General features: G+C 36.8%; 1 protein-coding gene across 3 annotated transcripts in view; it reads left to right on the top strand.

Annotated features, from left to right (window-relative positions):
* The window catches only part of ITGAV (integrin subunit alpha V), a 108964-nt gene that overhangs the window by 61361 nt on the left and 33453 nt on the right, over window positions 1-14150 (top strand). For all 3 annotated transcript variants that reach the window (XM_027555860.1, XM_027555869.1, XM_027555876.1), the window contains 7 exons: window positions 4395-4520; window positions 5398-5442; window positions 6176-6219; window positions 6308-6364; window positions 9177-9229; window positions 9635-9837; window positions 13354-13545. In XM_027555860.1, coding sequence (XP_027411661.1) covers window positions 4395-4520; window positions 5398-5442; window positions 6176-6219; window positions 6308-6364; window positions 9177-9229; window positions 9635-9837; window positions 13354-13545 — 720 coding nt within the window. The remainder of the gene's footprint in view (window positions 1-4394; window positions 4521-5397; window positions 5443-6175; window positions 6220-6307; window positions 6365-9176; window positions 9230-9634; window positions 9838-13353; window positions 13546-14150) is intronic.

Raw genomic sequence — 14150 nt, 5'->3', positions numbered from 1 at the left:
AATTGTGAATATATTAAAATTACTTGTTCTTTTAATACTTTGAATATTGCACAATGCAGGCATTCCTGTTTATTATAAATTAGCACAGATACTATTGATTTATTATAAATGATATATAATATGTTACTAAAAACTCAGTGACTGGGCAGATAATATTTTAATAAGATTAAAATCAGCATGTTTCATTGGGAATACATAAGATGTTAGGATGAATTTTCCCATAGATCTCAGAATTGTCTCTGTAAGAATAGAGAAAATGATAATGATGTTTTATTCCAAAGACATGATAAATGTTCCTGTGTTCTTTGAATCAACAAATATTTAAGGAATCCCTCCTATGTGTTAGATACCATTTAGGCAAGATGATGGGATTCCCCAATCGCTCAAGCAGTAAAGAATCCGCCTGCAATGATGCAGGAGATGTGGGTTTGATCCCTGGGTTGAGAATATTCCCTGGAGAAGGAAATGGCAACCCACTCCAGTGTTCTTGCCTGGAAAACCCCATGGACAGAGGAGTCTGGTGGGCTGCTGTCCACGGGGTCACAAAGAGTCAAGACACAAGTAAGCACACACACACGCAGGCAAAGATAATAAATTAGTGATCCAGACAGAAAGTGTTCTGCCCTACAAACTCAGCGTATGTGACTGGAAAAATTGGAACTAAACTGATAATCTTTAGCTATTACGATTTTCTTTCTGAAATAGCAGAAATGAAGAGATTGTTTTCTGTATGTTACGGAGATGGCATTTAATAAATCAAACAGCCTTTCTTGGGTACAAGGAGGCAATCTGACTTTCATGTAGGTGTCTGGCTTTCTTGTGTACTCGATAACTTAAGGTTGTGAAGAAAATGCAGTCACTCATTCAGGCTGCTGCATAAAGGTGTCCAAATAGCTCATTAAGATTGACAAACCATTAGCCAGACTCATCAAGAAACAAAGGGAAAAAAATCAAATCAATAAAATTAGAAATGAAAATGGAGAGATCACAACAGACAACACAGAAATACAAAGGATCATAAGAGACTACTATCAGCAATTATATGCCAATAAAATGGACAACGTGGAAGAAATGGGCAAATTCTTAGAAAAGTACAACTTTCCAAAACTGAACGAGGAAGAAATAGAAAATCTTAACAGACCCATCACAAGCACGGAAATTGAAACTGTAATCAAAAATCTTCCAGCAAACAAAAGCCAGGTCCAGACGGCTCCACAGCTGAATTCTACCAAAAATTTAGAGAAGAGCTAACACCTATCCTACTCAAACTCTTCCAGAAAATTGCAGAGGAAGGTAAACTTCCAAACTCATTCTATGAGGCCACTATCACCCTAATACCAAAACCTGACAAAGATGCCACAAAAAAGAAAACTACAGGCCAATATCACTGATGAACATAGATGCAAAAATCCTTAACAAAATTCTAGCAATTGGAATCCAACAACACATTAAAAAGATCATACACTATGACCAAGTGGGCTTTATCCCAGGGATGCAAGGATTCTTCAATATCCGCAAATCAATCAATGTAATACACCACATTAACAAATTGAAAAATAAAAACAATATGATCATCTCAATAGATGCAGAGAAAGCCTTTGACAAAATTCAACATCCATTTTTGATAAAAACTCTCCAGAAAGCAGGAACAGAAGGAACATACCTCAACATAAGAAAAGCTATATATGACAAACCCACAGCAAACATTATCCTCAATGGTGAAAAATTGAAAGCATTTCCTCTAAAGTCAGGAACAAGACAAGGGTGCCCACTTTCACCATTCCTATTCAATATAGTTTTAGAAGTTTTGGCCACAGCAATCAGAGCAGAAAAAGAAATAAAAGGAATCCAAATTGGAAAAGAAGAAGTAAAACTCTCACTGTTTGCAGATGACATGATCCTCTACATAGAAAACCCTAAAGACTCCACCAGAAAATTACTAGAACTAATCAATGATTATAGTAAAGTTGCAGGATATAAAATCAACACAGAGAAATCCCTTGCATTCCTATACACTAATAATGAGAAAATAGAAAGAGAAATTAAGGAAACAATTCCATTCACCATTGCAACGAAAAGAATAAAATACTTAGGAATATATCTACCTAAAGAAACTAAAGACCTATATATAGCAAACTATAAAACACTGGTGAAAGAAATCAAAGAGAACACTAATAGATGGAGAAATATACCATGTTCATGGATTGGAAGAATCAATATAGTGAAAATGAGTATACTATCCAAAGCAATTTATGATTCAACGCAATCCCTATCAAGCTACCAATGGTATTCTTCACAGAGCTAGAACAAATAATTTCACAATTTGTGTGGAAATACAAAAAACCTCGAATAGCCAAAGCTATCTTGAGAAAGAAGAATGGACATGGAGGAACCAACCTGCCTGACTTCAGGCTCTACTACAAAGCCACAGTCATCAAGACAGTATGGTACTGGCACAAAGACAGAAATATAGATCAATGGAACAAAATAGAAAGCCCGGAGATTAATGCATGCACATATGGACACCTTATCTTTGACAAAGAAGGCAAGAATATAAATGGATTAAAGATAATCTCTTTAACAAGTGGTGCTGGGAAAACTGGTCAACCACTTGTAAAAGAATGAAACTAGAGCACTTTCTAACACCATACACAAAAATAAACTCAAAATGGATTAAAGATCTAAATGTAAGACCAGAAACTATAAAACTCCTAGAGGAGAACATAGGCAAAACACTCTCTGACATATATCCCAGCAGGATCCTCTATGACCCACCTCCCAGAATATTGGAAATAAAAGCAAAAATAAACAAATGGGACCTAATTAAACTTAAAAGCTTCTGCACAACAAAGGAAACTCTAAGCAAGGTGAAAAGACAGCCTTCCGAATGGGAGAAAATAATATCAAATGAAGCAACTGACAAACAACTAATCTGAAAAATATACAAGCAACTCCTGCAGCTCAATTCCAGAAAAATAAATGACCCAATCAAAAAATGGCCCAAAGAACTAAATAGACATTTCTCCAAAGAAGACATACAGATGGCTAGCAAACACATGAAAAGATGCTCAACATCACTCATTATCAGAGAAATGCAAATCAAAAGCACTATGAGGTACCGTTTCACGCCAGTCAGAATGGCTACGATCCAAAAGTCTACAAGCAATAAATGCTGGAGAGGATGTGGAGAAAACGGAACCCTCTTACACTGTTGGTGGGAATGCAAACTAGTACAGCCACTATGGAGAACAGTGTGGAGATTCCTTAAAAAACTGGAAATAGAACTGCCTTATGATCCAGCAATCCCACTGCTGGGCATACACACTGAGGAAACCAGAAGGGAAAGAGACACGTGTACCCCAATATTCATCGCAGCACTGTTTATAATAGCCAGGACATGGAAGCAACCTAGATGTCCATCAGCAGATGACTGGATAAGAAAGCAGTGGTACATATACACAATGGAATATTACTCAGCCATTAAAAAGAATACATTTGAATCGGTTCTAATGAGGTGGATGAAACTGGAGCCTATTATACAGAGTGAAGTAAGCCAGAAAGAAAAACACCAATACAGTATACTAACGCATATATATGGAATTTAGAAAGATGGTAATGATAACCCTATATACGAGACAGCAAAAGAGACACTGATGTATAGAACAGTCTTTTGGACTCTGTGGGAGAGAGGGTGGGATGATTTGGGAGCATAGCATTGAAATATGTATAATATCATATATGAAACGAGTCGCCAGTCCAGATTTGATGCACGATACTGGATGCTTGGGGATGGTGCACTTGGACGACCCAGAGGGATGGTATGGGGAGGGAGGAGGGAGGAGGGTTCAGGATGGGGAACACATGTATGCCTGTGGCAGATTCATTTCGATATATGGCAGAACCAATACAATATTGTAAAGTTTAAAAATAAAATAAAATTAAAATAAATAAATAAATGAATTTTTAAAAAAAGAAAAATCAGGTTTAACCAATTATGAAAGTAAAAATAATTTCAGTAGATTTTTCAAGTTCTAATTTGAAATTTGGTTGGGAAACAATCCTTGATTTTATGATTCCATTTATTTAACAATGACTTTTTAGTGAATTAAATTCTGTATTTATAAATTTTTGCTTTTTAGCAGAGACTAACTTTAAATACTAGCCTTGAATAGAAATAATTGTGACTTAAAAATAATCAAATTTCAGATTTAGGATCATGAAGAGTTGTTTAAGGCTAATAAGCAGAAATATTTATATCTAATCTATTTTCTTTCATGCAGGTGCTATCCATCATCTGCATCATAAGATTCTGCTAGAAAATTGTCAATTATTTTATATATTGTTTTCAGGGCAGCTCATTTTAAATTATAATTTATTTTATATATTTCTTTCAGGTCAACTCATTTCCGATCAAGTAGCAGAAATTGTATCTAAATATGACCCCAAAGTTTACAGCATCAAGTATAATAACCAGTTAGCAACCCGGACTGCACAAGCTATTTTTGATGACAGTTATTTGGGTAGGTAAAATCGAAATATGGATTCACTTTCTGGTGTTGCGGTAGATTCGTCCTATATTTGCATATGCTGCTTTCAGTAGAAAAATCTTTTATGTGAAATAGATTAAGATTTTCTTAAAATAAGGAACATATAATTTCAAATTGTTATTGAGTACCTAGATTATGTTGTATTTCAGTAGCTGAAATTTAAGGCATGATTATTTACACAGTGATAATAATAACGGATAGTCTTTAAGATGTGCTTGCTGCATTCTGGTTGTTGTTCTAAGAGCTTTATTGTTAACAACTCATTTATCCTCACAAGTCTGTTACAGTGTGCTGTTATTACTCCCATTTTATAGATAAAGACACTGAGGCACAGAAAGGCAAAATAAAGTCTGAAGTCTTTGCCTAAAGTCTTTCACTTATAACTTTGCTTTTCTCAGATTCCAACTCAGGCAGTCTGATTCTTGAACTTCTATTCACTGTATTAAACTACAGTTTTGGTTTAGGATTTATTTACTTTTGTTCTAAGTTTCTCTTATTCATTAAACCAAGTATACATGACAGAAATAGTATTTTGCTGATTGAGAAAATCTGTTGTTTGTTACTCCTTTACGCCAGATTGCAAATTTGCCCTGTTTTTAACTGACTCCTTTGTAAAGTTGATAAAACAGTCTTATATTTCTAACAGAGATATACTATTTGAGTATTTAGCGCCATTATTTTCTTCAAGATTCATTTATCATGCACATGTGAACCCATTTCTCCTAGAGGACAAAATATTACATAATTAAAGGAATTAGTTGAAGGTATTTTCCAGGAAAACTTAGCCTGCAGATAAGTTGAAGATAATCAGTTCTGCCCTGATGGTGTTTTACCTTTGGTTCCTCTTTAGGTTACTCGGTGGCCGTCGGAGATTTCAACGGTGATGGCATAGATGGTACGATGTGCTTGAACTAGATTTAATCGTCTTTAAAAAATTTAGACTACGCATTTGAAACAGGTGGCACTGAAAAATTTCAGCAGTTAAAGAGTTTTGAAACTGAGCATGGTCCTGGGTAAACCTCTTTTAGGTAGCCAAGGGAGCTGAGCGCCTCAGCGACCTCTGTCTGCTCTCACTTCCAGCTGTTTCTTCGGCTCTTTCCTTCTTACGTGTGGTGGGTTCAGTTCTCTTGGGGAGGCACAGTTTAATAGTTCCTGCTTTCTTTGGACACATCATCTGTAACTTTTTGAGCTCTGTCTATATCTTCTCTTTGTCCGTTTTTAGAGCTCAGTCTTGGGAGCCTAGACTTGGCCTGATTTGATCACGTTTCTGTATCATTGCAGCCTCAACCTTGTTTCACTTGACTCTGGATTATTTTTTATTACTGTATGTACAGCTTTTCTTCATCCTTAAGCCCTTTTCTCTTGTCTGCTCTCTTTCACAAGATTATAAATACCTTAAGGGCACATGTGCATTTATTTGAAGTCTTCAAGAATCTTTCCATATTTTGTAAAGATTTGATTTTGTGGTTAAAATCAATGCTTGGGTCATTTATTATGGAGTCCCAAGTTTTTAAGATCTCATATTTACTGTTTCCTGAAATAACAAAACTTAAAGCTGTCTGACATAGCCACTTACTGTTGGAGTTGCCAGTATTGGTCTTAAAAAGAAGTAATTTTTTTCTTTTCAGACTTCGTTTCAGGAGTTCCAAGAGCAGCGAGGACTTTGGGAATGGTAGGAAACTTAAAAGGTGTTTTCTAAAAAATCTCTGGGTTATATTGTATTTTACTCTATTTCATATGCTTTTGTTTTTCTTGCACAGGTTTATATTTATGATGGGAAAAACATGTCCTCCTTGCACAATTTTACTGGTGAACAGGTATGCTTTTGAAATGTTGTGGGGTTTGTTTTTTTTTATTTTTTTCACTTAACATTTTGACACCAACACTTCCTACTATCTTTAACAACTTTTCTTGGTAATATTCTGAGGGTTTAATATTTAATATATAGTAACTATTGGTTTAATAGTGGATATTATAAATATAAAATAGGCTTTAAATATTTCACCTTTGTTTTAACCAGAGTAATTTATTTAAGCAAAGCCTTTTGTAATTGTTAACAATAGTTTTTTAAAAAAGGAAATACAAAATCAAATTGAACACATAACAAAACTAAAAAATTTCCTTTTTGTTTGCTAATAACATTAAATTCTCTTTTAAAGAATGATCTATGCTTTTTTTTTTTTTAAAGAATGATCTCTCTAAAGAATGACCTTTTAATTTTATTAGATGTAAAACAAAGCATGGCCAAGATGTGTTAAGTATAGATATTACAAGTAAACTTCATTTGTACTATATGAAATACAACATTCTTCAATTACTAATTAGTACTTTTAAGTACTGGACATTCTCTATAATTATAGGTGTTTTACAATATTCTCTATTGTATGTCTCAAAGAATGAAATGGTAAGTTAGTATAGGAATACCATGTTTTCGTTAATAATGAAATGCATTTCATTATTAATACATTTCATAGATTCTGCTTGTTTTTTTTACAAACTAAAAGTTTGTGGCAACCCTGAGTTGTCAGATGATGGTTAGTATTTTTTAGTGATAAAGTATTTTAAGATGAAGATACATACATTGTTTTTTTAGACATAATGATATTGCACACTTATAGACTATAGTAAAGTTTAAATGTTATATGTACGGGAAACCAAAAAATTTGTGTGACTCACTTTATTGGGCTGTTCAGTTTGTTGCGGTGGTCTGGTCTGGAACTGAACTTACAGCATCTCCGAGGTGTACCTGTAACAATAAAGGAAAACTTAAATCAGTGGTAGAAGAAAGCATCTCCTAGTTTGCACATCTAGGATTTAAGCCCACTTCTTGTTCAGTTGAGACTGTTTGGCTTTGCGAGAGGATTGATGGGCTGGGAAACTAGACTCGAGGTCCCCAGGAGCGTCCCGCTTGTGTGGCCGTCAGGGTTGACATGTCAGTTATCGGCTGTTACGGCTGTGGCAGGGGCGGCCATCCCTTTGTGCTGTTGTGGCTTCTTGTCCTCAAGCAGCTTCTGCAGTCGGGTGCCCGTGTGTGTCTCTGGGTCTTGTACTTGGTCCCTGATGCTTTCTCTTTGTCCTCAGCTCTTTTGTGGAGGAAAGCAGGGTTTGCATTAGGACTGACCTGGGTTCTCACGACTCAGTCTTACTGCATTGGATACGGTATTTAGCATTGTCCATCTGATGGCTTACGTACAAAAATAGGGATCCTGGTAGCTTCCTTATGGGGATGTGGTGAAAATCCAAGGGAAAAACTTCAATGATAATAACACAGGACAAGACTTTTCTCAGTCAGTGACATCCTTTCTTTGCAGTTTCAGGCCCAGTAACCTGAGAGACCACAATCCAAGAGTAGTATTCTGTTAAATTCCAGCCAGCACTTTATCATGGTACCCCTAATACAGCGCACTTTATTACACATGTTCTGACCTTGTGATTCAACACAGACTTTGTCTTTCATTTTCTCAGTTACACTGTATAAATTCAAAATAGATTAACCTGGGAATCTCCCTCCTGATAGCTCAGCTAATTGAATTTTGGAAGATTTACTAACCACTTTTTTTGGTTTGTTGATTCATCTTTCATTTTAGTTCATCTTTAGTCTGTCATCACTCCTAGTTCTGTTTTGTATGTTGGAATCTGTTTAGAACTTTTTTTTTTCACATGTATTTCCAGCCAGACTGCTCTGTCTATGATGGCCAGCAGTCTCCTGTGGTGAGGAGAGGACATTCCTTCTCTGCAAAACAAGCCCATGATAAACCCAAGCACATTTGTACTACATGCAATTTAAAAGCAAAACCACTGGCACATAATTGATTGAGATGTGAAACAAAAAGGAACTCCGTTCTGTATCTTTCCAAACAGTAATTTCTTTTGAGTTGTAGTGGTTTCACATAGGAAGAACTATTTGCTGCTGCTGCTGCTAAGTCGCGTCAGTCGTGTCGGACTCTGTGCAACCCCATAGACGGCAGCCCACTAGGCTCCTCTGTCCCTGGGATTCTCCAGGCAAGAACACTGGAGTGGGTTGCCATTTCCTTCTCCAATGCATGAAAGTGAAAAGTGAAAGTAAAGTCGCTCAGTCATGCCCGACTCTTAGCGACCCCATGGACTGCAGCCTACCAGGGTCCTCTGTCCATGGGATTTTCCAGGCAAGAGTACTGGAGTGGGTTGCCATTGCCTTCTCCGAAACTATTTATGACCTATTAAAATTAGTATTTATTATTTTTACTGCTCTGGCATCATTTATAACTTCTTGTGTTCAGTTGAAATGTCTTGTCTGTCTTTCTGGTAGTGTGTCTGGTGTCTTTGGGTAAGTAGAGAGGACAGGAGATAGGAGGTGAGGCCTCAGGAGGAGCCTTGATCGTACTTGGACTTGTGAATGGCGTGTGCTGAAGACACTGGAATGTCTTCCAAGACACATTGCTGTCTTGCCAGTAAATCTAGGAAAGTATACAAGCCTCATTAACTGACGGTCATTGTTTTGGTAGAATAAACAAAAGAAGAAACTTAGATTGAAACACTATATGCAGAGAAAAAAGTAATCCTTTCTATTTGGTAAATACACAACAAATATTAATTTTCTAAATTAGTTGGATGAAATTGTAAACATTTCATTTTCATCTCATTATCCAGATGGCTGCATATTTTGGATTTTCTGTCGCTGCCACTGACATTAATGGGGATGAGTAAGTTTTAAAAAATGTTTTCAGAAACAGTTTTCCTCTTGTGTTTATGAATGCTTTACTAAAACTAAACATTTTTCCTTCTGTTTCTCTGTCTCCTTCCCACTAATCTTCCTATTTAAGGAACCAATTTGATGCAGCCTTAATCACGAATACTAGAAAATCTTTATGTTGTTAATAATTCCTTTCAATAGCTTTTATAGTATGAAGGAATAAAATAATCTTATGAATTACTCATAGTTTCTTAAAAGAACTGAAGGAAGGTTTGAATTAGAAATGGTCATTTCAAATGTGGCCTTAAGAGAGGTAGAAAGAGGAAAACTTGAGTTTCAACTAAGAAAGAAAATGATTATTAATAGTCACATGGAATTTGATCTTGCCTTCGTGAAAACGATTCTGTTGTTTTAGTTACGCAGATGTGTTTATCGGCGCACCTCTCTTCATGGATCGCGGTTCTGATGGCAAACTCCAGGAGGTGGGGCAGGTCTCGGTGTCTCTGCAGAAAGCTTCGGGGGACTTCCAGACCATCAAGCTGAATGGTTTTGAGGTCTTTGCAAGGTTCGGCAGCGCCATAGCCCCTTTGGGAGATCTAGACCAGGATGGCTTCAATGGTAAGGAGTGTGAAGAGCCGAAGGTCCCTGATTTTCTGTGGCCACTTGAAAAAGTCCTATACCCTATTTATAGAAGCTCACACGAGCAAACCTCCTCCCTGGAAGGAAGGATTTGAGTGACACACTAGGTTCAACGACAGGTTGTTCATTTCCCTTAAAAATCAGAGGGGAATTTTCAAAAACTGACTCTCATGAGTTATTATACATGCAGCTCAAATTAGAGCATTAGAGTGGTTAATTTTTGAAAGGCACTTGCATTCCCAGGGAGCCCAGTGTGAGCTGGTGATTTTTTGTCTATGTCCTGCTTAGCAGCAGTGCCCTCTGCTGTCCATTCAGATACAAGTGTAAAAAATGCTCCCAGGCCTATTGTCAAGGCAGTGCTGACCCTAATGCCTCCTTCAAAGGTATGATTTGATACTAATATTTTTAAAGCCGTAATTTTGTTGTGGCTATCCAGAATATTCTGAGGGAGGTTGTATCTCCCTTCACAGGGACAGATAAAAAAGGTATATGTTCACTTTTATCACAGTCCCACTTAATAATTTAATTAATAGCTATAGATAGCTTTAAAAATCAAAGTTGGCTTCTGCTATAGAGTGAAATGATTACAATGATTACAAATCACCAAGATTTTTTTCAAAAAGGAATGATACTAATAATCTTCCCAGAGGTCACAAAATGGAGAGTTGAACCGTGGGTTTGTTTGTATAATCAACAGTATATAGGGATATCCCCCCAAAAATGACAAGAAAGTTATAAATTAAGATGAAAACCTCAAAAAAGACAGATGACTCTCAAATCTCCCAATTAGTAGTAGAAAAGGAAAATGTTTGTTTGGCCTCAAGACTCCTCTTGCCACGTGGGTAGTGTTATGTCACGTGCTGAAAGTATCATCTCTCACCGTAGAAGTTTTCATTGTTAGTGGAAAAACTACTCAAGGGGACATTTTGCCTCCTAAAATAATCTTAAAGGTTGTTTTTTACCACCAGGAGAACATAAATGGAATTCTAGTATAAAACTCAATGTAGAACTTGAGAAGAATACTATAGAACAGATCAAATCATTAACTTTTGATAACAAAAACTACCTAGAAAACAGGGCCAGATTCGAAGTTCTACCTTGAGTAAATTTAACAGGTTCTTTGCTGAGGATGGGCCTGTCTCCAGGCATTTTGGGAAAACCTGGACATGTTTGCCTTCACCCTGTTTTGAGAATATTCCAGCCACTTTAAAGAACGTTTCTTTAATATCGTAATCCAGATAGCGTCTCATCTTGCTTTCCCTATTCCTATTAAAATGTACTGTGAACACAAAAATTATAAGCAGTGACAGCTAAAAAATATCAAAGTTTTATAACAGTTTTACAAAGAGATTTTACTTTTAGAGCTAGATACCATTGAGGATGATTTTTTCTTTTTTTGCTCCCAAAGTGTCTCCTGAGGTCTTATTGTCCCATATAGTCTGTATGTGTGTGTGTATTAATTATAACCTGGATCTTTTCCTTATTCAGACCTGATGACATTGACTCTTTTTTTTGTCTTTGCTCCTATTTTCCTCTCTTTCCACTTAACACCCACTGGGAAAACCCTAGGTATGATCAAGAGGGATACTGAAAACAATAATAAAATTAGGTTCCACAATTACGTGGAGTTTTTGTCAATACTTCTCCAGAAAGGCAGAGGGGGAAAAGCACAGAAAAAGAAACTAAAATGATCAAAGGAGTAGATTGATTACATGAAAAAGGAGGGCTCTCCAGACTAGACAGATACCAGCCAAGAGAAGACATGATTAGAATATACAAAATAACAAAGGTTTAGGAAAGGTAAAGAGAATTTTTTTAAAACTGTCTCTCAGTAGTAGAGCCATCTTCTGTTGGAAAATTGTATTTTAATAAAAACTTTCTTAGTGCATATGTCAATTTAGAATTTATATTGATCTTTTAAAACTTAAAGAAAGATAAAGAAGAACTTTTACATAATTTTAAAACTACTTTTTATTTAAGGATAACAAATTCTTAGTTGGTGCTTACTGCAAGCTAAGCACTGTGGTAAGTGCTAAAAATGAGAGGATGAATTAGAGCCCATCCATGTCCTTAAGGAATTTAGCATCAATAGGAGAAAGTTTAATATGAACAAGTAAACACTAGAAAGTAGTCATCACAGTGTTTGAGATATTCCTGGGTATAACCGTCTTAAAAAATGAGTGACGAGGTGTCTTTGATGTCTCGGGAGGCTACGTTGAGGGGGGTGAAACCACTTTAGGTATATTAAGAAAACTGAGGCAGTTTGAAATGGCTGGTATTTAGGGGCTGTTATAAGCAAGATGAACACATCTTTGTTCTTAGGAAATTTATGTTTTGTAGAGGACCAATAGCGTAAACACATAAAGGGGAAATTCAGGTAGTGATAAAGGCCGTGGGTTTAGACAAACAAAGGCAAGGTGATGTGATAGAGAGTGCCTAGACAGAGGAAGGAGAAGCTGTTACTCCACAGACGGGCCAGGGAAGAACGCTCTGCCATTTTGGACAAACAGTAGGAGCAAAGCTTGAAAAGCTCTGGAGCAAGAGCCTATAAAGCAGAGGGCACAGCAAGTATAAATCCAGAGATGGGGGCTAACCTGGTGAGTGTAAAGGCCAGGATTGGTAGGAAGATCTGGGGTTGGGTTAGAGGTGGGGTGATGAATGGACAAACTAGGTGGCATTTGAATGCTTGGGGAAATAATTGAAGGATTTTTAAGAAGGAAAGTGACATGATATTAACATTTGGCAGTCTTGAGGAGAATGGATTATAGAGGCAAGAGTAGAAGTGGGAGGCACTTAGACTCCTGTAGGGGTCCAGGCAAAGGATGAGAATGGCTTGTCCAGTGTGGGGCCAGAAAGGTAGAGGGAAGTGGACATAGTATTCATAATATATTCTGGAGTTAAGAAAGGTTATAGTGACCATTTGGTTGTTTGTTTGTTTGTTTTTTTCTTTTTAAGAATTTCAAACTTTTAAAAAAATTCAGTATAAATTGATTAAGATAGAGATGAAATCATAGCGTTCATGTCTCTGAACCAGATTGATTTCTCAAAAAAACAAAACAAAAAACCCCCAAACCATGCCCAATTAAATTAACAAGAATTTTGAGAGCTAGAATGAACCTTAGATGAATATTTGGACATGTCCCCTCCTCTCTGTTTTAAGGATGAGTCATTTGAGGTCAAGAAAGGTTAAGTGATTTGTCCAAGATCAGACCCAGAATATATGGCTCCAAGTTAATGTCATTTCCATACTGTTTGCTTGAATCTCCTTGAGTTTGGTTTTTGCTTTTAAGAGTACCCTACTGAAGTTTGATATTTATCATGGTATCAATACATGGATTCTAAAGATGTTAGGATCTTCTCCACAGAAATAATGATGAGTACTCTGACTTATTTTCTCCATCTATTCTCTCCTCCCTCCCACTCTCATATCTTCTTTACCTTCCCCCTACCCCTTTCCCCCCTCCTTACTCTCCCCCTCTTCCTTTTCCCCCTCAGATATTGCAATTGCTGCTCCATATGGGGGTGAAGATAAAAAAGGAATTGTTTATATTTTCAATGGAAGACCCACAGGCTTGAATGCAGTACCGTCTCAGATCCTTGAAGGGAAGTGGGCAGCTCGGAGCATGCCACCAAGCTTCGGCTATTCCATGAAAGGAGCCACGGATATAGACAAGAATGGATATCCAGGTGCTTCCTAGAAATAAATAGTGCATCTTAGATTTTTCAGTCCTAACAGCCAGTAGTAGTAGGTTGGTGCAAATGTCATTGCAGTTTCAGACCGTGGACTTTAAATCATTATAACTAGGTTCAAACACATCTTTGTTAATCAAAATAGGAACCATTACAATAAACACATTTTTGCCAGTGAGAGATAAGTTTGTTTAATCCTGTAGTGTAAAAATCTGTGCTTCAGGATTTGACGAACCTCTCGGAAAGCATTTTCTGTTTCCTGCTGGTTGTGGAAGCATTTTCGCTGCATTAAGTGGTCAAGATGCTTGAAGAAGTGGTAGTCAGTTGTGAGAGATCAGGTGAATATGGAAGATGAGGGAAAACTTGTAGCCCAATTTGTTCAACTTTAGAAGCATTGATTGTGCAACATACAGTCAGGGGTCGTTGTGAAGAAGAATTGGGCCCTTTCTGTTGAGCAATGCCTGCTGCAAGTGATGTAGTTCTCCATACATCTCACCAATTTGCTGAGCATACTTCTCAGATATAATGGTTTCACTGGGATTTAGAAAGCTATAGTGGATCAGACCAGCAGCAGACCACCAAATAGTGACCATGACCTTTTT

The sequence above is a fragment of the Bos indicus x Bos taurus genome, chromosome 2 (genome assembly GCF_003369695.1).
Source record: "Bos indicus x Bos taurus breed Angus x Brahman F1 hybrid chromosome 2, Bos_hybrid_MaternalHap_v2.0, whole genome shotgun sequence".
Classification (NCBI taxonomy): Eukaryota; Metazoa; Chordata; class Mammalia; order Artiodactyla; family Bovidae; genus Bos; species Bos indicus x Bos taurus.
Note: the sequence above shows the minus strand (reverse complement) of the source record. Positions and strands in the feature narration are given on the sequence as shown.